This window comes from Capra hircus, chromosome 28 (assembly GCF_001704415.2).
Source record: "Capra hircus breed San Clemente chromosome 28, ASM170441v1, whole genome shotgun sequence".
Classification (NCBI taxonomy): Eukaryota; Metazoa; Chordata; class Mammalia; order Artiodactyla; family Bovidae; genus Capra; species Capra hircus.
The window spans coordinates 20,508,555-20,531,458 of NC_030835.1; the positions used below are offsets into that span (position 1 = coordinate 20,508,555).

A 22,904-nucleotide genomic window follows, 5' to 3' on the forward strand; every position below is an offset into this window, starting at 1 on the left:
TGTACACACTGCTATATTTAAAATGGATAACCAACAAGGACCTACAGTATAGCACATGGAGCTCTGTTATGTGACAGCCTGGATGGGAGGGGAGTTTGGGAGAGGATAGATACATGTGTATATATATGGCTGAATCCCTCTGCTGTTCACCTGAACTATCATAACACTGTTAATTTGCTATATCCCAATACAAAATAAAAAGGTCAAAATATTAAGCCCTCCAATCCATGAACATTGCCACTAAATTACTTCAGTCATGTCAGACTCTTTAACGACCCTATGGACTGTAGCCCACCAGCCTCCTGTGTCCATGGGATTCTCCAGGCAAGAATACTGGAGTGGGTTGCAAATTAACCTTAATTAAATTACCATAATAAAGGCTATACATGAAATGCCCACAGCTCATATCATAATCAATGGGGAAAAACTGAAAACTTTTCCTATAAGATCGGAAACAAGATAAGGATGCCCACTCTCACCACTTCTATTCAACATAGTCCTGGAACTCCCAGCCAGAGCAATTAAGCAAGAGAGAGAAATAAAAGTCATCCAAATTGGAAATAACTAAAATCATATATTTACAGATGACATGATAAAATATGCAGAAAACCCTAAATACCCCCATAAAAGCTGTTAAAATGAGTCAACAAATTGAGTAAAGTTGCAGTATATAGAAATCGACATACAAAAATCAATTTTAAAAAATCAGTTGCATTTCTATTTACCAACAAGGAACTATTTAAGAAGGAAACTAAGACGATAACTCCATTTGCAATAGCATCAAAAGAATAAAATCCTTAGGAATAAATTTAACTAAGGATGTGAGAGACTGAAAACATTGATGAAAGATAATAAATGGAAAGATATCTTGGTGCTTGTGCTTTGGATTTTACAAAATGTTTTCACAGATAGTATCTCACTTGAGCCTGATGGCAATGCTGTGAAGTATAAAGGGCAGGTAGAAGATTTGCCAACAGACAAGGCAACCGAGGCTCCAAGAGGACCAGATGAAAAGCTGGTCACTCATCTGGCTAGTGACAGAGAATTAGATCTTGGGTCTCCTGCATGTTCTTTGGGCTCTTTTTATGACCTTACTCAGATGACAGAGTAACCACTTAATGAGCACCAAAGGCATAAGCTGCTGTAGATCCGCAGGGGTCAAAGGCACCGCGAGGGCAGGCAACAATCTCTATGGAAGATAACACACACATGAGGCTGGGAAACATCTATGATGTATTGTGTTGAATAAGAGTAGGAAAGTAATCACACACACGTACATGTACTCGACTCCTTGATCCTCTTCAGTGGCCTCAGGCTCAAATCCACATGCCCCAGTACAGCAGCCAAGGCCTGTCACAGGCCAGCCCCTCTCCAGACCCTCCATGCCACTGCCCACCTCCTACTCCATGCTCTGGCTGTGCTCAGATGCTTGTGGTTCTCCCATGTGGGCCATGCCCAGGGACACACGACCCCCGACCTCTGCTTAAAGTGTGCTTCTCATCAAGCTAACATCTACTTATTCTTCCTATCTTGGTTCAGGTATCACTTTCTCCTGGAATCCTGTGTACATGCTTATGGGGCTCTTGGTCGTTTGCCCTTCTATTGCGCGATATGATTCTTTTTTTTTTTTTTCAATTTGCTCCATATGATTCTGTACCACTTATTTGTTCATCTGACCCTAGTCGACAAGCTCCCTAAGGTCAGGGTATGAGCCTTTTGTCCCTGGTGTGTACAGGGCCAGCCACATAATAAAGGCTCAGTGCATACCTAATAAATGATGGTGTGAGCAAGGGAGGCCCAGCATGGAGAGCTCCAACAGCCTCGAGACTTCAGACACATGGTGAAAAAGGATACTATTAGAGAATCAAGATGTGTGGGAAGGAATAAGGGGAAGGTACAACATCCCTGATTGTGGAAAATAACTTAAGCAACTTTAACGTGAGCTTTCATCTGTTCTTCCCTGTGCCTCCTGACATAGGTGACTGGCAGGCTGATTCAGACAGGCTAGTGCTAAGCCAGGAGCTGGGAGGCCTGAGCCAGTCTCAAAGCCAAAGCGAGCAGTGGGCTATTCACAGCTGAGCACCCAGAAGCCCAGAGAAGTGAGGTGACTGACCTAAAGATTCCCTGCAACTTAGCAGCACGGTTAGTTTCAAACTCAGGTATGGAAATTCCAGTTCAGGGTTCTTCTATAGCATCAGGCACCCTTTGGATCTGAGATAAGGTTCAAAGGGTTGTGGATCTGACTGGCACCAAGGGCCTGGTGAAAACAGGAAGCAAGGACGAAAGGACAGAGATCTTGAACACAGTCATGTGCCAGACCAGCAATATTCAGCACAGGCCCCAGTGGAGACAGGCTAGCGAAAATGAGAATCTAGAGACACATTTCCTTCGCCCTCCATGCTAAAGATTCCATGCCTTTGTGTTGTTTTCCTGACTCTGACTCTGGACTAGCTAGCCATAGGCTGAGTACTCTCAGGTACCTCTTCAAAACAACCTGCAAAGAAGTTGCTATAACCTCCTTTGTACCTATGAAAACAATAGAGCTGAGAGGGCTAAGTAATTAGCTCCAGGTCACAGAGCTAGTAAGTGGCAGGGCAGGAATTTGAACCTGATTTTTCTCCACTAACCAAAGTGGTTCTAAGTGGTCAGGAAACTTTCAGCTTTTCAGTTTTGCTGAGACTGAAGATAATTCAGCAACTGAAGATAATTTTATGCTGGTGTTCTTTAGTAGTATCGTATCATGTGCAAGATTCACGGAGGTACTTAAGCAGCTTAACACATGGTACAATAAAGGAAGGAAAATGATCGTGTTTTTAAACAAATAGTCTGGAGATAACCACCAAATTTTCTGGGACATTCATCCCTCAGCCAGTACGAGAGGTAAGAATGAAGGATCCGAAACTCAAGGATGACTCAGGACTTTGTTTTTTCCTTGGAGAACAATAGACATTTAAGTACATACGGTGATGGTGACTCTAGCCATGGCAGATATGGGGGAAACCAGAGAACACCCATGGGCCCTGGCAGCAACAGTTTTGGGAGGTGCATGTTGACCTAAGTCCTCTTGGGTGTCGCCAACCCCCCGACCATAGAGCCTGTAGATTTCAGGCTCACCTGGGTCGCTTCAGGACAAACAACTAACTGGGAGAGAGCAGAGCCCCACCCATTAGTAGACAATTAGATTAAAGATTTACTGAGCATGGTTCTTTTGTTGAGTTTGAGGGCTATTCCATTTCTTCTAAGGGATTCTTGCCCACAATAGTAGATATAATGGTCATCTGAATTAAATTTGCCCATTCCTGTCCATTTTACTTCGTTGATTCCTAAAATGTCAATGTTCACTCTTGCCATCTCCTGTTTGACTACTTCCGATTTACCTTGATTCATGGACCTAACATTCCAGATTTCCGTGCAATATTGCTCTTTACAGCATTGGACTTTACTTTCATCACCAGTCACATTCACAACTGGGCATTGTTTTCGCTTTGGCTCTATCTCTTCATTCTTTCTGGAGAAATTTCTCCACTCTTCTCCAGGAGCATATTGGCCATCTACCGACCTGGGGAGTTCATCTTTCAGTGTTTTGCCTTTTCATACTGTTCATGGGGTTCTCAAGGCAATGAGAGAGCTAATTCTTAGGTAGGTTGATAACAAGTCTGGGGCCCTCCAAGGAGGAAGGGGTCCAGGCCTTGAGGAGGAGAAAGGGGCCTGGGGCTCTCAAGGAGGAGAAAAGGACAAACTTTTTTTTCTACATTGTTTTGTCTTAGTCACATAAGATGTTATTTTCTTTAAGTCCAGATCTAAATAGATGGGGAAACAGTGGAAACAGTGTCAGACTTTATTTTTGGGGGTCCAAAATCACTGCAGATGGTGACTGCAGCCATGAAATTAAAAGACGCGTACTCCTTGGAAGAAAAGTTATGACCAATCTAGAGAGCATATTCAAAAGCAGAGACATTACTTTGCCGACTAAGGTCCGTCTAGTCAAGGCTATGGTTTTACCTGTGGTCATGTATGGATGTGAGAGTTGGACTGTGAAGAAGGCTGAGCGCCAAAGAATTGATGCTTTTGAACTGTGGTGTTGGAGAAGACTCTTGAGAGTCCCTTGGACTACAAGGAGATCCAACCAGTCCATTCTGAAGGAGATCAGCCCTGGGATTTCTTTGGAAGGAATGATGCTAAAGCTGAAGCTCCAGTACTTTGGCCACCTCATGCGAAGAGTTGACTCATTGGAAAAGACTCTGATGCTGGGAGGAATTGGGGCCAGGAGGAGAAGGGGATGACAGAGGATGAGATGGCTGGATGGCATCACCGACTCGATGGACGTGAGTCTGAGAGAACTCCGGGAGATGGTGATGGACAGGGAGGCCTGGCGTGCTGCGATTCATGGGGTCGCAAAGAGTCAGACACGACAGCGACTGAACTGAACTGAATGCTTACACAACAAAACAACTCATTTTGCTCAAGGGTATGTATTCCCTTAAGCTCTGTACTAATGATTATATAACAACAATGTATCTCGCTCAAGGACATGTTTCTCTTTCTTAACAAGAACCATCTGTGGGAGTCTGGTAAAAGTATATAAGGCCATGATGAGCCTGGTGAGGGTGTCTGTCCCACTTCTGATGTCTGACAGAAGTTTTCTCTGTCCATTTTCACTTTAATAAAACCCTGCCACACAAAAGCTCTTGAGTGATCAAGCCTGGTCCCAGGTCCTGAAGCTAAACTTCTTCACAGGTCACAAATCCAACATTGTTCACCGAAACCTATTAGCAAGAATACTGAAGTGGTTTGCCATTTGCTTCTCCAGTGGACCAAGTATTGTCAGAATTCTCCACCATGACCCGTTCATCTTGGGTGGCCCTATATGGCATGGCTCAACTGATCGGTGCAAAGAAATAGAGGAAAACAATAGAATGGGAAACACTAGAGATCTCTTTAAGAAAATTAGAGATACCAAGGGAATATTTCATGCAAAGATGGGAATAAAGGAAAGAAACAGTATGGATCCAAAAGAGGCAGAAGATATTAAGAAAAGGTGGCAAGAATACACAGAATTCAATTCAGTTCAGTCGTTCAGTCATGTCCGATTCTTTGTAACCCCATAGACTGCAGCCTGCCAGGCCTCCCTGTCCCACCAACTCCCAGAATTTACTCATATTCATGTCCATTGAGTCGGAAATGCCATCCAACTATTCCATCCTCTGTCATCCCCTTCTCCTCCTGCATTCAATATTTCCCAGCATCAGGGTCTTTTCAAATGAGTCAGCTCTTCACATCAGGTGGCCAAATTACTGGAGTTTCAGCTTCAGCATCAGTCCATCCAATGAACATTCAGGACTGATTTCCTTTAGGAGAGACTGGTTGGATAGCATTGCAGTCCAAGGGACTCTCAAGAGTCTTCTCCAACACCACAGTTCAGAAGCATCAATTCTTCGGTGATCAGCTTTTTTTAAGACCAACTCTCACATCCATATATGACTATTGGAAAAAACACAGCCTTGACTAGATGGACCTTTGTTGCCTAAGTAATGTCTCTGATTTTTAACATGCTGTCAAGGTTGGTCATAACTTTTCTCCCAAGGAGTAAGTGTCTTTTTATTTCATGGCTGCAGTCACCATCTGCAGTGATTTTGGAGCCCCAAAAATAAAGTCAGCCACTGTTTCTACTGTTTCTCCATCTATTTGCCATGAAGTGATGGGACCGGAAACAATGATCTTTGTTTTCTGAGTGTTGAACTTTAAGCCAACTTTTTCACTATCCTCTTTCACTTTCATCAAGAGGCTCTTTAGTTCTTCTTCACTTTCTGCCATAAGGGTGGTGTCATCTGCATATCTGAGGTGATTGATATTTCCCCCAGCAGTCTTGATTCCAGCTTGTGCTTCATCCAGCCTAGCATTCTCATAATGTACTCTGAATATAAGTTAAATAAGCAGGGTGATAATACACAGCCTTGATGTACTCCTTTTCCTATTTGGAACCAGTCTGTTGTTCCATGTCCAGTTCTAACTGTTGCTTCCTGACCTGCATACAGATTTCTCTGTCTGGTATTCCCATCTCTTTAAGAATTTTCCAGTTTGTTGTGATCCATGCAGTCAGAGGCTTTGGCATAGTCAATAAAGCAGAAATAGATGTTTTTCTGGAACTCTCTTGCTCTTTCAATGATCCGATGGATGTTGGCAATTTGATCTCTGGTTTCTCTGCCTTTTCTAAATTCAACTTGAACATCTAGAAGTTCACAGTTCACGTATTGCAGAAACCTGGCTTGGAGAATTTTGAGCATTACTTTGCTAGCATGTGAGATGAATGCAATTGTGTGGTAGTTTGAGCATTCTTTGGCATTGCCTTTCTTAGGACTGGAATGAAAAATGACCTTTTCCAGTCCTGTGGCCACTGCTGAGTTTTCCAAATTTGCTGGCATATTGAGTGCAGCACTTTCACAGCATTATCTTTTAGGGTTTGAAATAGCTCAACTGGAATTCCATCACCCCCACTAGTTTTGTTCATTGTGATGCTTTCTAAGGCCCACTTGACTTCACATTCCAGGATGTCTGGTTCTAGGTGAGTGGTCACGCCATCATGATTATCTGGGTCGTGAAGATCTTTTTTGTATAGTTCTGTGTATTCTTGCCACCTCTTCTTAATATCTTCTGCTTCTGTTAGGTCCATAACATTTCTGTCCTTTATTGAGCCCATCTTTGCATGAAATGTTCCCTTGGTATCTCTAATTTTCTTGAAGAGATCTCTAGCCTTTCCCATTCTATTGTTTTCCTCTATTTCTTTGCGCTGATCACTGAGGAAGGCTTTCTTATCTCTCCTTGCTATTCTTTGGAACTCTGCATTCAAATGGATATATCTTTCCTTTTCTCCTTTGCTTTTCACTTCTCTTCTATTCACAGCTACTTGTAAGGCCTCCTCAGCCAGCCATTTTGCTTTTTTGCATTTCTTTTTCTTGGGGATGATCTTGCTCCCTGTCTCCTGTACAATGTCACGAACCTCCATCCATAGTTCATCAGGCACTCTGTCTATCAGATCTAGGAATCAGTGAACTAAAATAAACTGTAATGGGTGAATTTAACTCAGATGACCAGTATGTCTACTACTATGGCCAAGAATCCCTTAAAGAAATGGAGTAGCCATCATAGTCAACAAAAGAGTCTGAAATGCAGCACTTGGAGGTAGTCTCAAAAATGACATGATGATCTCTGTTCGTCTCCAAGGCAAACCATTCAATATCACGGTAATCCAAGCCTATGCCCCAACCAGTAACACTGAAGAAGCTGAAGTTGAACAGTTCTATGAAGACCTACAATACCTTCTAGAATTAACATCCAAAAAAGATATCCTTTTCATTATAGGGGACTGGAATGCAAAAGTAGGAAGTCAAGAAACATCTAGAGTAACAGGCAAGTTTGGCCGTGGAGTACAGAATGAAGCAGGGCAAAGGTTAATAGAGTTCTGCCAAGAGAATGCACTGGTCATAGCAAACACCCTCTTCCAACAACACCAGAGAACACTCTACATGGACATCACCAGATGGTCAACACCAAAATCAGATTGATTACATTCTTTGCAGCCAAAGACGGAGAAGCTCTATACAGTCAGCAAAAACAAGACCGGGGAGTTGACTGTGGCCCAGATCATGAACTCTTTATTGCCAAATTCAGACTTAAAGAAAGCAGGGAAAACCACTAGGCCATTCAGGTATGACCTAAATCAAATCCCTAATGATTATACAGTGGAAGTGACAAATAGATTTAAGAATACACAGAAGAACTATACAAAAAAGATCTTAATGACCCAGATAACCACAATGGTGTGATCACTCACCTAGAGCCAGACATCCTGGAATGTGAAGTCAAGTGGTATTAGGAAGCATCACAATGAACAAAGCTAGTAGAGGTAATGGAATTCCAGTTGAGCTATTTCAAACCCTAAAAGATGATGCTGTGAAAGTGCTGCACTCGATATGCCAGCCAATTTGGAAAACTCAGCAGTGGCCACAGGACTGGAAAAGGTCATTTTTCATTCCAATGCCAAAGAAAGGTAATGCCAAAGAATGCTCAAACTACCACACAACTGCACTCATCTCACACGCTAGCAAAGTAACGCTCAAAATTCTCCCACACTGGCTTCAACAGTAAGTGAACTGAGAACTTCCAGATGTTCAAGTTGGATTTAGAAAAGGCAGAGAAACCAGAGATCAAATTGCCAACATCCATTGGATCATCGAAAAGGCAAGAAAGTTCCAGTAAAACATCTATTTCTGTTTTATTGATTACACCAAAGCCTTTGACTATGTGGATCACAACAAACTGGAAAATTCTTAAAGAGATGGGAATACCAGACCACCTGACCTGACTCCTGAGAAATCTGTATGCAGGTCAAGAAGCAACATAACTGAACATGAAACAATAGATTGGTTCCAAATCAGGAAAGGAATATGACAAGGCTGTATGCTTTCACCCTGCTTTTTTAACTTCTATGCAGAATACATCAAGAGAAATGCTGGGCTGGATGAATCACAAGCTAGAATCAAGACTGCTGGGAGAAATATCAATAATCTCACATATGCAGATGAGACCACCCATATGGCAGAAACCAAAGAGAAACTAAAGAGCCTCTTGAGCATGAAAGAGGACAGTGAAAAAGCTGGCTTAAAACTCAACATTCAAAAAACAAAGATCAGGGCATCAGACCCCATCACTTCATGGCAAATAAATGGGGAAACAATGGAAAGAGTGACAGACTGTATTTTCTTGGGCTCCAAAATCACTGAAGATGGTGCCTGCAGCCATGAAATTAAAAGATGCTTGCTTCTTGGAAGAAAAGCTGTGACCAACTTAGACAGCAGATTAAAAAGCAGAGACATCACTTTGCAGACAAAGGTCTGTCTAGTCTAAGCTATGGTTTTTCCATAGTCATGTATGGATGTGAGAGTTGGACCATAAAGAAAGCTCAGCACCGAAGAACTGATGCTTTTGAACTGTGGTGTTGGAGAAGACTCTTGAGAGTACATTGGACAGCACGGAGATCAAGACAGTCAATCCTAAAGGAAATGAGTCCTGAATGTTCATTGGAAGGACTGATGCTGAAGCTCCAATACTTTGGCCACCTGATGCCAGGTGTTGAAGAGTTGACTCATTGGAAAAGACCCTGATGCTAGGGAAGATTGAAGGCAGGAGGAGAAGGGGACCACAAAGGATGAGATGGTTAGATGGCATCCCCAAATTGATGGACATGAATTTGAGCAGGGTCTGGAAGTTGGTGATGGACAGGGAAGTCTGGCATGCTGCAGTCCATGGGGTTGCACAGAGTCAGACACGACAGCAACTGAACTGAGCATGGTTCTGCCTACCAGAACAAGACCTAGTTTTCCCCATAGCCAGTCACTCCCATCAGGAAGCTTGCATAAGCCTCTTATCCTCATCCATCACAGGGCAGACAGAAGCAAGAACTACAATCCTACAGACTTCAGAATGAAAGCCACAATCACAGAAAGCTAACCAAAATGATCACATGGATCACAGCTTTGTCACAGTGAAGGGGCTTGCATGACTCAGTGAAGCAATGACAAAACGTGGCCCACTAGAGAAGGGAATGGCAAACCACTCTAGCATTCTTGCCTCAAGAAGCCCATGAGCAGTGTGAAAAGGCAAAAAGATATGACACTGGAAGATGGGCCCCCCAGATGAGTGGGTGTCCAGTATGCTTACTGGGGAAGCATGGAGAAATAGCTCCAGAAATAGAGCTGGGCCAAAGTGGAAATGACGCCCAGTTGTGGATGTGTCTGGTGGTGAAAGTAAAGTCCAATGCTGTAAAGAACAATACTACATAAGAAGCTGGAAAGTTAGGTCCATGAATCAAGGTAAATTGGAAGTGGTCAAACAGGAGATGGCAAGAAGAACATCGACATTTTAGGAATCAGTGAACTAAAATGGACAGGAATGGGCAAATTTAATTCAGATGACCATTATGTCTAATTCTGTAGGCAAGAATCACTTAGAAGAAATGGAGTAGCCCTCATAGCAAACAAAAGAGTCTGAAATGCAGTATTTGTATATAATCCCCCAAACAACAAAATGATCTCAGTTCATTCCCCAAGGCAAACTATTCAATATCACAATAATCCACTAACACTGAAGAAGCTGAAGTTGAAGACCTACAAGACCTTCTAGAACTAACACACACAAAAGATGTTCTTTTCATCACAGGGAATTGGAATGCAAAAGTAGGAAGTCGAGATACCTTGATTAACAGGTAAGTTTGGCCTTTGAGTACAAAATGAAGCAGGGAAAAGGCTAACAGAGTTTTGCCAAGAGAACACACTGGTCATAGCAAATACCCTCTTCCAACAACACAGGAAACAACTCTACACATGAACGTCACCAGATGGTCAAAACTGAAATCAGATGGATTATATTCTTTGCAGCCAAAGATGGTGATGCTATATATACAGTCAACAAAAACAAGAACTGGAGCAGACTGTGGCTCAGATCATCAGTTCCTTATTGCAAAAGTCAGGCTTAAATTGAAGAAAGTAGGGAAAACCACTAGACCATGTAGGTATGACCTAAATGTAATCCTTTAGGATTATACAGTGGAGGTGGCAAATAGATTCAAGGGAGATTAGATCTGGTAGAGTGCCTGAAGAACTATGGAAGGAGGTTTGTAACATTGTATTGGAAGTGGTGACCAAAATCATCCCAAAGAAAAAGAAATGCAAGAAGGCAAAGTGGTTATCTGAGGAGAACTTACAAATAACTAAGAAGAGAAGAGAAGAGAAGCAAAAGTCAAAGGAGAAAAGAAAAGAACTACCCAATTGAATGCAGTTTCAGAGAATAGCAAGGAGTGATGATAAAGCCTTCTTATGTGAACAATGCAAAGAAATAGAAGAAAACAACAAAATGGGAAAGACTAGACAGCTCTTCAAGAAAACTGGAGATACCAAGGGAATATTTCATTCAAGGATGGGCACAATAAAAGAGAGAAATGGCAAGGATCTAATAGAACCAGAAGACATTAAGAAGAGGTGGCAAGAATACACAGAAGAGCTATAGAAAACATGTCTTGATGACCTGGATAACCACGGTTACTCACCTAGAGCTAGATATCTTGGAGTCTGAAGTCAAGTGAGCCTTAGGAAGCATTACTACGAACAAAACTAGTGAAGGTGATGGCATTCCAGCTGAGCTATTTAAAATCCTAAAAGGTGATACTGTGAAAGTGCTGTACTCAGTATGCCAGCAAATTTGGAAAACAGTAGTGGCCACAGGACTGGAAAAGGTCAGTGTCCACTCTAATCCCAAAGAAGAGCAATGCCAAAGAATGTTCAAACTATCATACAATTGAGCTCATTTCACATGCTAGCAAGGTAATATTCAAAATCCTTCAAGCTAGGCTTCAGTAGTACATGAACTGAGAACTTCCACATGTACATGCTGGCATTAGAAAAGGCAGAAGAACCAGAGATCAAATTGCCAACATTCGTTGGATCACACAGAAACCAAGGGATTTCCAGAAAAACATCTGCTTCTGTTTCATTGACTATGCTAAAGCCTTTGACTGTGTGGATCACAACAAACTATGGAAAATTCTTAAAGTGACAGGAATACCAGACCATCTTACCTGCCTCCTTAGAAACTTGTATGTGGGTCAGGAAGAAACAGAACCAGACTAGGAACAATGGACTGGTTCAAACTTGGGAAAGGAGTAAGTCAAGGCTGTACATTGTCAGCCTGCTTATTCAACTTCTTTGCAGAGTACATCAGGAGAAATGCTGGGCTGGATAAAGCACAAGCTGGAATCAAGACTGCCAGGAGAAATACCAACAATCTCCTATATGCAGATTATACCACTCTAATGGCACAAAGGGAAGAGGAACTAAAGTGTCTTGATGAGAGTAAAAGAGAGTGCAAAAACTGGCTTAAACCTAACATTCAAAAAACTAAGATCATGGCATCCATTCCCATCACTTCATGTCAAATAGATGGGGAAACAATGGAAACAGTGAGAGACTTTATTTTCTTGGGCTCCAAAATCACTGTAGACAGTGACTGCAGCCATGAAATTAAGACATCTGCTCCTTGGAAGAAAAGCTATGACAAATTTTGACAGCATATTAAAAGAGCAGAGACATCACTTTGCCAACAAAGGCCCATATAATCAAAGCTTTTTCTAGTAGTCATGTTATGGATGTGAGAGTTGAACCATAAAGAAGGGTGAGCACTAACGAACTGATGCTTTCAAATTGTGGTGCCAGAGAAGACTCTTGTGAGTCCCTCGAACAGCTAGGATATCAAACCAGTCAATCCTAAAGGAAATCAACCCTGAGTATCCATTGGAAGGACTGATTCTGAAGCTGAAGCTCCAATACTTTGGCCACCTGGTGCAAAGAGCTGACTCATTGGAAAAGATCCCGATGCTGGGAAAGATTAAGGGCAAGAGGAGAAGGGGGCAATAGAGGATGAAATGGTTGGATGGCATCACTGACTCAATGGACATGAGTTTGAGCAAACTCTGGGAGATAATGAAGGACAGAGAAGCCTGGCGTGTTGCTGTCCACGGGGTTGCAAAGAGTCGGACACAACTTAGCAACTGAACAACAACAAAGAACACCCATCTCAGGCACCCCAGGGAGAACAGCATGCAAAGATAGCCCATGTGAGAGCCCAGTGTGTTCGGAACACAGTGCCCAAGTCTGGCTGAAGGGAAATGATGGTTAGTCTTCTATGTCAGCTGGCTAGACTATAGATACTGCTGTTCAATCAAATGCTAATCTAGGCTTCACTTTAAAACTATAGATGTGATTAAAGTCAATAAAACTTAAATAAGAGAGGTGATCCTTGACAATTTAGGCTTCTATCAGTTGAAAAGGCTTACGTGCAGAACTGAGGCTCCTCAAAAGAAGAAATTCCACTTATGCAGAGCAGCCTAGGCGTGTGCCTGAGAGTTCCAGCCTGCCTTTCATGATGGCCAGACCAATGGATTTTAGACTTGCCTTGCCAGCCTTCACAATCATGCAAAGCCAATTCCTTGTAATAAATCTCTTAATATATATTTCACAGTGGTTCTGTTTCTCTGACTGATCCCTGACTGATAAAGAAAGGCAGGCACCTCTCAGAAGATGGGGGAGATGGGCTGGGGGGGGAGTTCAGGCTAGACTTGGATTAGAGAGCCTTGCAGCACATGTTAAAGGCTCTGGACTTTTCCTGAAAAGATAAGAAGAAAAGCAGAAGGGACTCTAGCAGATAAAGAGCAGAATCATATCTGCAGTTTAGATGCTGACAGTCTGTCCACCTGGAGGATGGGGAATGAACTGGAGTGTCCAGGGCCAGCCAGGAGACAGGACCATAAAAAGGGAGGAAGCTGGAGCCATAATTCAGGTAGGACATGGTGGATCTTGGTTGGATAAAGCTGTAGCAGTGGAAATGGTGAGAAAGGGGTGGGTTTGAGAGACACCAAGGAGTAAGCCTCATGGAGCTTGGTGACATACTGGCTGGGGATGAGGCAGAAGGAAGAGGAATCCAAGTTGATTTTCAAGTTGGCACTTTAAATCCCACTGGACCTCAACATACACGGTGGCCACTAGAGGTGCTGCCTCTCAGCCACCTGTTGCCAAATCAAAACATGAAGCCAAGGACACTCATTAAGTACCCAGATGCAACATTCAGATCATCCAGCTTGATAACAGCAATGTGTCTACAAGACACCCTGTTGTGAGCCCTTTGGCTCTTTCAGACTAAACCCTGCAGCTGCCCCTGCCCAGAATAAGGAAAAAGGCAACATCTGGCAGAACAAAGCCAGAAAAACAGAAAGAAAGATCCCGGGTAGAAAGGGAAATGAGAGAAAAAGCAGGGTCAGAGCAGCTGCTTCTGCCATTTCCCAAACCTTGGAGTGAACCAAAGGCCTGGTAGGAATCTGACAGGCTCACAGGGAGAGTGAGTGCCAGGGCACTGGCTGGTGAAAATTTCCAGAATCTTTACAGGAACCCTGGAGGAACTGGTGGTGAATAGAGAGGAAGGCAAGAAACTCAAGGTAAGAAACCCAAACAATACCAGCCACATCACAGGCTTGATTCATTCCATTTCCTGTCTGCCAAGTGGGCAGAGTTATTTCAGGTTACTACTAAACAGAAGAAAAAGAATAATCAAGCTATAAAAGACTGGATACCAAGGTCTGTTTGGGAGAGAAAAGAGATGGAACAGAGCCCTTTGTTTTGATGACTGGCTAAATAATCTGTCTGCAACAACACAGGAGACCCTGTTTCGACCCCTGGGTAGGAAAGATCCCCTGAAGAAGGGAATACTCCAGTATTCTGATCTGGTGAATTCCATGGATAGAGCCTGGCAGGCTACAGTCCACGGGTCACAAAAAGTTGGACACAACTGAGCGACGAACACTAAATGATCTTGTCATAACCATTAATTTCTCTGTGGTCATGATGTTTTAAAAGAGAAAAAGGCAGGGCTTAAAAATACCCATTAATGAGGTTTCATTTCTAATAATGGTGGACAAGTTATTATTAAACCAACCTTCTTGCAAAAAACCACCATAAACTTTGGACAAAATATAAAAACTTTAACTTGAAAGTACTGAAATGCAACGAAAATCAGTAGAAACTGGAAGGGCAGTCCTCGCAGAAGGAAATGGCAATACATAAGTTTCTCATTTTTTATGGCCCTTCACCTAAAGGCGAGCTACACTAGGAGCCAGGCCAGGAGACTGAAACTATGGTAGAAACCCAAAAGCCGATCTTACTGGATTAAAGAATCTAAGGCCACTTTGGAGCAGCTACAACAGCAAGAAAGTGATGCTGAAAAGGAGTGAGCCATGGAGGTGGAACCCCAAATTCTAAATATAAGCTCATGACTGAACTATGAACTATGCATGCAGAGGGCACAAGCAGCCTCCCTTAAGAGATTTCAACCTGCCATTTACTGCAGGGGAGACAGAGTTCAGAGATTGAGCACTATCATTGCTTGATAAACAAACAAAAAAACTCTACTGAGGCAAATAATAATCCAGAGTCTCTACAGCATATGACTCATAATGTAAGAGATATAATCCATAATGACGATCCATAATGTCAGAGATACCATCTATGTCTAGACAATATAAACAAAGTGAGCCATTCCAAAGAAAAGGCAACCAATGAGACTGATCCTGAGATGACTGAGATGGTATAATTACAAGGAATTTTTTTTTTTTTTTTGGTGGCCCATATAGGGATACAAGGATTTTTAAAGAAGCTGGTATAGCTATTCTGAAAGATTTTTTTAAGAAAAGAAAACATACTTGTAATGGACACGTCAGAAATCTCATTAGAGAAATTATTAAAAAAAATAATAATTAAATGGGGAATTCCCTGGTGGTCCAGCGGTTAGAGACCTGGCTCTCTCACTGCCAAGGAAGTACGTTCACTCCCTGGTCTGGGGATCTGAGATCCCACAAGTCTCACAACACAACCAAAAAATAAATAATCAAATAATAAAACAATTTCCCATCCATTATATTTAAAAAAATAACCAAATGGGATCTACCCAAAAATAAAAATATATGTCTACACACAAACTTGCATAGAAATGTTCATAGTGTTCTTCACAGTGGCCAAAAAGTGGAACCAACTCAAATAACCATCCGCTGATGAGTAGAAAAGCAAAATGTGGTGCATCCATGCAGTGGAATATTATTCAGCCATAAAAATTAAGTACATAAGATATAACATGAAGGAACCTTGAAAACATTACGCTAAGTAAAATGTACCAGACACAAAAGACCACATATTGTGTGGGTTCCATTTACATGAAATGTCCAGAATAGGCAAATTCATAAAGGTAGAAGGTAGATTACTGGTTGGCAAAGGCTTGGGCAAGGGGAGAATGGGGAGATATTGCTAGTGGGTACACAGTTTCTCTGGAAGTGATGAAAATGTTCTAGAATTAGATAATGGGAATGATCGTACAACTGTAAATATACTAAAACCCACTGAATTGTACACTTTAAAATGGTTAATTTTATGTTATGGGAATTATATCTCAACTTCTTTTAAAGTAAGGTAAAACATTACGTGAAACTGGGTAATGAATATGAAACTCTGCAACTTTTCTGTAAATCAAAAATTTTTCCAAAATAAAAAGTTTATTTTAAAGTAATTCTATTTACAATAGAATCCAAAATTGTTTTCAGGGACATAAATTAACAAAAGATATTTAGGACTTAAACACTTAGAAGTACAAATCACTGCCAAGACAAATTAAGACCACTCAGAGATACACCATGTTCATAAATTGTTAAGATGTCAATTCTCCCCAAATAAGAGTGACCAAGCATCCCAGTCTGCCCAGGATAGAGGGGGTTCCCAAGATGCAAGACTTATCATTTCTAAAACCAGTGCAGTTTGAGGAAAACCAGGATTAATTTCTCATCTAACTTCAAATTAATCTATTGTTTCAATACAATCTCAATTAAAATTCCAGGTGTGTTTTGTTGAGAGACATTGACAAGCTGATTCTAAAATTTATGTGTAAGAACAAAGAACCTAGAGTAGTCAAAACAATTTTGAGGAAGAACAAAGTTGGAGGACTCACAACATCTGATTTCAAGTCTTACTATAAAGTACAATAAGTATAGTATTGGTGAAAGGACAGACTCAAGATGAATGGAACTGACCCCTGACATATATACTCAATTGATTTTCTACCAAGTTGCAAATGGAATTCAATGAGAAAGGTTAGTCTTTTCAACAAACTGTCATGAACTAGACACCCATATGCAAAAAGAAAAGAAAAACCTTCAAACTACACCTCATACCATTCACGTGCTGTGTGCTGTGCTTAGTCGCTCAGTCGTGTCTGACTCTTTGTGACCCCATGGACTGCAGCCCTCTAGGTTCCTCTGTCCATGGGGATTTTCCAGGCAAGGCTACTGGAAAGGGTTGCCATGGCCTCCTCCAAGGGATCTTCCCAACCCAGGGATCAAACCCAGGTCTCCTGCATTGCAGGCGGATTCTTTACCAACTGAGACACTAGGGAACTCACATAAATAAAATCGCTCATAGACCTGAATGTAAAACCATAAAACTTATAGTTGAAAACACTGGAGAAAATCTTTGGGGAATATAAAATTAGTGTAAAATGGTACAAACACTTTGGGAAAAGGTGCCAGAAAACGAAACATAACCTACTTAAGGAGTCAGCAATTCCTCTCCTAAGTAAGGACCCAAAAGAAATAAAAGCATTAAAAAAGTGTACAGAAATATTCATAAAAGTTTTTCATATTAGCCATAAATTGGAAACATCCCAGAAGTCCATCTAAGGATAAATGAATAAACTGTGATATATTGACATTAGTAAAATGGATTTCTCCTGAGCAATAAAAAGGAACAAATTAATAATGCAACAGAGATAAATCTCAGAAACATTGGGCTGAATGAAGAATCCTCACACCAAAGTATATAGTCTATTATTTCACTTATGTGAAGTGCTTGAAGAAGCAAACTTGATTTATGGTTTACACAGAAAAGTGGTTACTTCTGAGGGTGGGGGCAGAGCTGACTGGGAAAGGGCAGAGGGAACTTTCTAGGGTCATGGTAATTTTTCAAACTCTGTTGGAAATTTGGGTTACACTCATGTATATTATATGAAAAATGCATGAAATACTACATTTATAATTTGGGAATTTCACTGTTAATTTCATCTAAAAATTCCATTAGCTACTGAACCCAACAAGAGGCCCTACTGCCAATTCACGACAGGACTCCAGAAACAAGAAAGAATACGAGTTGGACCATTCCTTCTCCTCACCATCTCTCCATAACCCTCCCCTGACCATTCCCAAAATCAGATAAAGTCAGTCAGAATATTTCTGATGTTTGCCCAGCTCTTGTACCATCAGGGCCTACGTATCCTTGAACTATTCCCCCAAATAAGACCCCAGAAACAGAGTTTGAAACTTACACTTAGCATAAATTACTGGCTGGACTCTACTCAGAAGGAGCACTTGTCATTTTACCTTGATACCTCTGTGCTCAGAGATGTTTCAAGAAGCAGGTAAGAGAGACATGAGGAGAGGTGGGAAAGTCCTCCCATCACCTCCCCTTCACCAACCTGACAGCCTGATCTTTAGGACCCTTCAAAGCACACACCAGGATTCTCTTGTCCAGCTGAATCAGAGACTCGCAAGAATCAGGTCTTGCAGTGCCCACATCTGTCCCTGTGGGATGTAGACTGTGTGAGCCAGCCAGCTTCCAGAACACAGGCTGCCACTCAGCTCTCCCCTCTTGAAGTAAATATGAAGTACACAGGCTGACTCCATTCTCTCCTTGAACACATTCAACTCTGAGTAAAATGTACACTAAAACAGGAAAAAAACAAAAACAAAACTAGAACAGTACCTAGCATATGAATACATTAATGAAGCGAGTATTTTGAAAAAGCCACAGGCATTTTTTTGTTTTGTTTTTATGGCAGTGCTGCACAGCTTGAAGGATCTTGGTTTCTGGGATTGAACCCTGGCCACAGCAGTGAAAGCCCAGAATCCTAACCACTGTGGATCACCAAGGAAGTCCCCACAGGCATTCTTATTTTCATTCTCATTCAGTGAAAAAGATGAAAGGCCACAGTGGGTGTGAAAGAGTTGGGATACCTCAACTATCAATTTTGGAAAACAAACTGGTTTGGCCAAGTGGCCACCCCTCTCTTCCCCCAGGAGGCCATCATTAACCTTTCAACTCCCCAGTGGGTGTGGTCCTCCAGTAAGAACTGATTCATCCAAACAAACACAGGTGTCCCCCATCTCCACCACCTGCAGTTCTGGGAAGCTTCCAGAGATCAATCCATCAGTTGTTAACGTCATTTGCTAATTTTTTTTAAAAAAAGAACAGAAACAGAAAACACTTGAGGACTAGAGCACAAAAGAAGAGTTAGCGCCTGGTTATCCTGATAAAGACCCTTGGCCCCTTAGGGAAATACTGTCAGCCTGGAAACTATTTTTCTCACCAGAGTAAAGCTGGGGTAGAGAAAGTGAATAGAGAAAGAAGATCCACAAAATATGGGAGAAACAAACTGCTGCAGGCCTTACATTCAAATCTGTCCCTGGGGTTCTGTCTGCTGTCTGCTTGGCCACAGCAATCTCTCTTCAAATCTTACAAGGCCACCATGAGCCCCAGGTTTGGAAGCCTAGGAGAAGGCCCCATGGAGCACAGCAGGCTTATAAAACTGAGGGCCATTCCTCCTTGCCTCCCTGCACTTTGTCTGAGCTGGCCAGCAACACTTCTTAAGCCCAGATGCTCTTATATAAGAGTTGTTGTTTGGTTGCTAACTCATGTCCAGCTCTTTGTGACCTCATGGACTATAGCCCGCCAGCCTCCTGTGTCCATGGGACTCCTTCTCCCTTGGACCCAGGGATTAAACCCACGTCGCCTGCATTGGTAGGCAGATTCTTTACCGCTAAGCCACCAGGGAACCCCTCACATAGGAGGACATGAGCCTCAAAAAACAAAAGAACAATGAAAAATGTATGCCAAAGAGACCAAACTGATCTGACCAAATTGATTCTTTGTGTCTTTTTCTAACATTTTGCTCTTTCCCACAAGGTACTGAGAGTGGAGTGAAAACCTGCATTAGTTCTCAGCTGTTCTTCCTTGCCTTCCTGGTAGTTCATTTTAGCTTCTGGAAGCCAGAGCTGCCAGACTTGTGAAAGGAAGTGGACTGAAATTCCCAATATCTCTTTGAGAGAAATCCACTCCTCTCACCACCTTCTGGGACTCTTGCGGTGGCCCAAGAGCTGCCTTGATGCCTCCTCTCCTGCAATCTGACCCAAGGACCCTCAAATTGGACTAGTAATTAGCGAATACATTTAAAACAAACCTCTCTCCCCATGTGTATCCACTGACCAGCATCAAATAAGATCTTCCCTGTTTTGTTCCTCAAAATGTCCCAGTGGGTGGTTTTGTACAACTTATGTTCAAATTCTTATCAATATTCTGTTAAATAACCTCAAAACTATTCCCTCAAAGAGCCCCTCATCAGGGGCGATGACCCAGAGTAAAGACCACTTTGCTGCACACTCCATAGAATACAGTGTCCATCATATCCTGAACTGTGTGATGAGGCAGCACTATCTGATGGGTGGAGAATTAACAGTACCTGGTGATATGTTCACTTTGTCCAAAGCGTCTTTCAGATGGCAGCAAACAGGGTCAATCCACGAACCAGCATTCACCGCTGCTGGCTACACCCCAGGTGGCAGTATCACAGCTACCTCTGGCTTAGCACAAGCCCTCCCTATTTCACCCTCAGGTCCAGACCCCAACCCCATCCACTCCTTCTCTGCAATATGCTCTGTGCGGTGGAGGAACCAGAGAATGCAGCCGCTAATTCAAACCAGAAAAACCGAGGGAGGACACAGGACTGAAAAGAGCTTTTCATCCAGCCTGACCCCTTCCCCTTTGAGAATTTTGGCTTGGCTACTTGGTTCACCGCTATCAAAGCCAGAAACCTATTTTCTTTACTCATTCCTGCAAGTAAAAGGAGATGAAATGTGTGTATGTGGCTTTGCAAATGAAGGGAAGAAAAGTGGGGGTGGGTAGAGGTACCACACAGAACTGGATGCATGGAGGTGAGAAGCCTCACTGGCCTAGGGTGTAGAGACATCGCCTCTGAGCAGATGATATACAACATCAAGGACCTCATGCTGTCTTGCTCCCTTACACCTGGGAACTAAAACAAATGTATTTTATTGCTGCTCCTTGTTCTCCTCCTCCTCTTCCGAGGATGATTTATGGGCTGAGACGGAGAGGGGTTCTTTGGTAGGAGTCAAAATTGAGGGCTGGAACAACTGGTGACTTGTCAATAGCACACCATCCAATGGTACAGCCCCACATAAGTGCAGACAGAACCAGGCTGTTTATAGGGAGCTGACACTCACATGAGTTTAGTGGGTACCAGAGACCACTCAGTGATGTGGCGGCTTATGTTCTTAATGAGAAGCTATTTTACACAAGCAAAAAGCTGCTGTCTCCTAACAAATGGACTCTGAAAAGACTGGAAAGGAGGAATTCTCCCTATTTAGCTAATGGGATGGGATGTGTCCAGAACGCCAATTGTCATTTCTTTTTCCCTAGCAGTTAAGGACCCCAAACCCTCCACTAGGCTCTGTGCCAAGACCACCACACACCCGGTACAGCAGGGCGTGAAAACCGCAGCCTGTTGTCCGCTCCAAGCGTGTAATTTGAAACGAAACAAACAAAACATCAGCCAGTTCACAATCGGTAGATTCTGGCCAGCTCCTGGTGTACATTTCCTAAGCACCTCCACCCATGAAGCTGGGGCTGAGGCCCCTGTCTCCTGACCGCACAGCTCCGGCTCCCGGGGCCCTAAAACTCTCTCCCTAAAACATCACTTTTCCAGAGTGAAAGTTCCTTCGATCAGGAACCTGTGCACTTCACTGCCTCAAAGAGTTGAGGAATGGAGACACCCTAAAGTTGGCCCAGGGCACGTCCAGTCATGTTTTGTTGAAGGTGGAAGCTCTTGGGTCCCAGCAAGTAGGAACATCTCAAGACAGTCCTTCTCCAGCCACTGTCTGCGCTCCCAAACCCACACCCTCCACCGCCAGTTCCCGCCCCAAAGGCCAGGGCTCGGTCCCGCAGCTCGCGCCTGACGCTCTCCCTTCCCGGCCCCGCACTCACCCACCGCCAGGATGCGAAAGCCCCGCGGCGGGCGCAGGGCCCGGCGACACCAGGCGTCGCGCAGCACCTGCAGGCTGGCGGGAGGCGCGTGCACCAGCAGCACCCCGCGCCGCAGCCAGCCCTGGAAGGCCAGCCGCGAGGCGGCGCGCGCCAGCCGCGAGTTCCAGAAGCAGCGCGCGTTGGCTCTTCGGAAGGCGCGGAACACAGCGCGCCCGCCAGGCTCCTCCGCACCCTCCGCCTCCTCCTGCGCCTCCAGCCTGCACAGCACCAGCGCCAAGGAACCCGGCGCCAGTTGCACGGGCCGGGCCATGCTGCCTCGGCGGCCAGGGCCCGCAGCTTAGCGCATCGCCGGGTTCCGCAGCTTCGGTGCGCTGGTGGCCGCGGTCTGCGGGAGGGATCGGCTTACTGTGCGCGGCGCCGGCTGCCGGGGGAACGGGGCTCCAGGGGGCGGGGTCGATTTGAGCGCCGGGCAGGGGGTGGGGCGGAACGTGCAGCCTGGGAACGGCCACTGCTCTCACCCGAGAGGCAGCCAATAGGGGTTTCCAAGTGCTGAATTCCCAGGTCATTCTCCATACCCCAACCCAATGCCCCAACTCCCACTCCGGGGGACTCTCCACTTCCCTGCTTCCCGGCAACCCGAGCTCCTCTTCCCTCATGGGCCGTCACTGGGGCTTTTACCCTACCGGTGGGCGGGGGGCGCCCGCAGCTCCCGAGGAACCAAGCTCCCTCCAACTGCGGCGCGAAGGGCAGGTCAGGGTTCCCCAGAGCCCGGAGATCGCCCCCAAGAAGACGCCACGAGGGGTGAATGCCCTCGGGTCAGGAGTTAGGTCTCCGTTGCTTCTAATCAGTTTGCGTAAGTTACTTTTCCTCTGTGACCTCCGTTTACTCTCTAGTAAAATAAGGAGTTGGGACTCAATTCTAAGAACCTTTTTCGTGACTTTCTGAGGTTCTAGTGTCTGGTCCCTCTCCTGGGTTATCCCATTCACTTGAAGTGTTAAGGGACAAAGAATGATCCAGAGGCTCCATCTCGATCTGCTGGCGAGGCGCTGTAGTGAAATCCGTGGGATTCAGGCCTGGATTGGGATGGGGATTCGGACAAGAATCCCCAGGAGTGTACGGAAAGACTCTAGCCAGTGCCTCGCAGCATGGGGGGCAGTTCAGATGCTGAGGGGAAAGAAGGAATCCTGGAATCCTGACTGTTGCACTGGGTGAGAG

At 43.8% G+C, this 22,904-nt stretch overlaps 1 protein-coding gene across 1 annotated transcript in view; it reads right to left on the bottom strand.

The window, feature by feature from the left end:
* STOX1 (storkhead box 1) overlaps positions 1-22,091 on the bottom strand; it is a 66,609-nt gene extending 44,518 nt beyond the window's left edge. Inside the window, exon 1 of the mRNA XM_018042639.1 lies at positions 21,690-22,091. Within this exon, the coding sequence (XP_017898128.1) occupies positions 21,690-21,999 (310 nt within the window). The 5' untranslated portion in view covers positions 22,000-22,091. The remainder of the gene's footprint in view (positions 1-21,689) is intronic.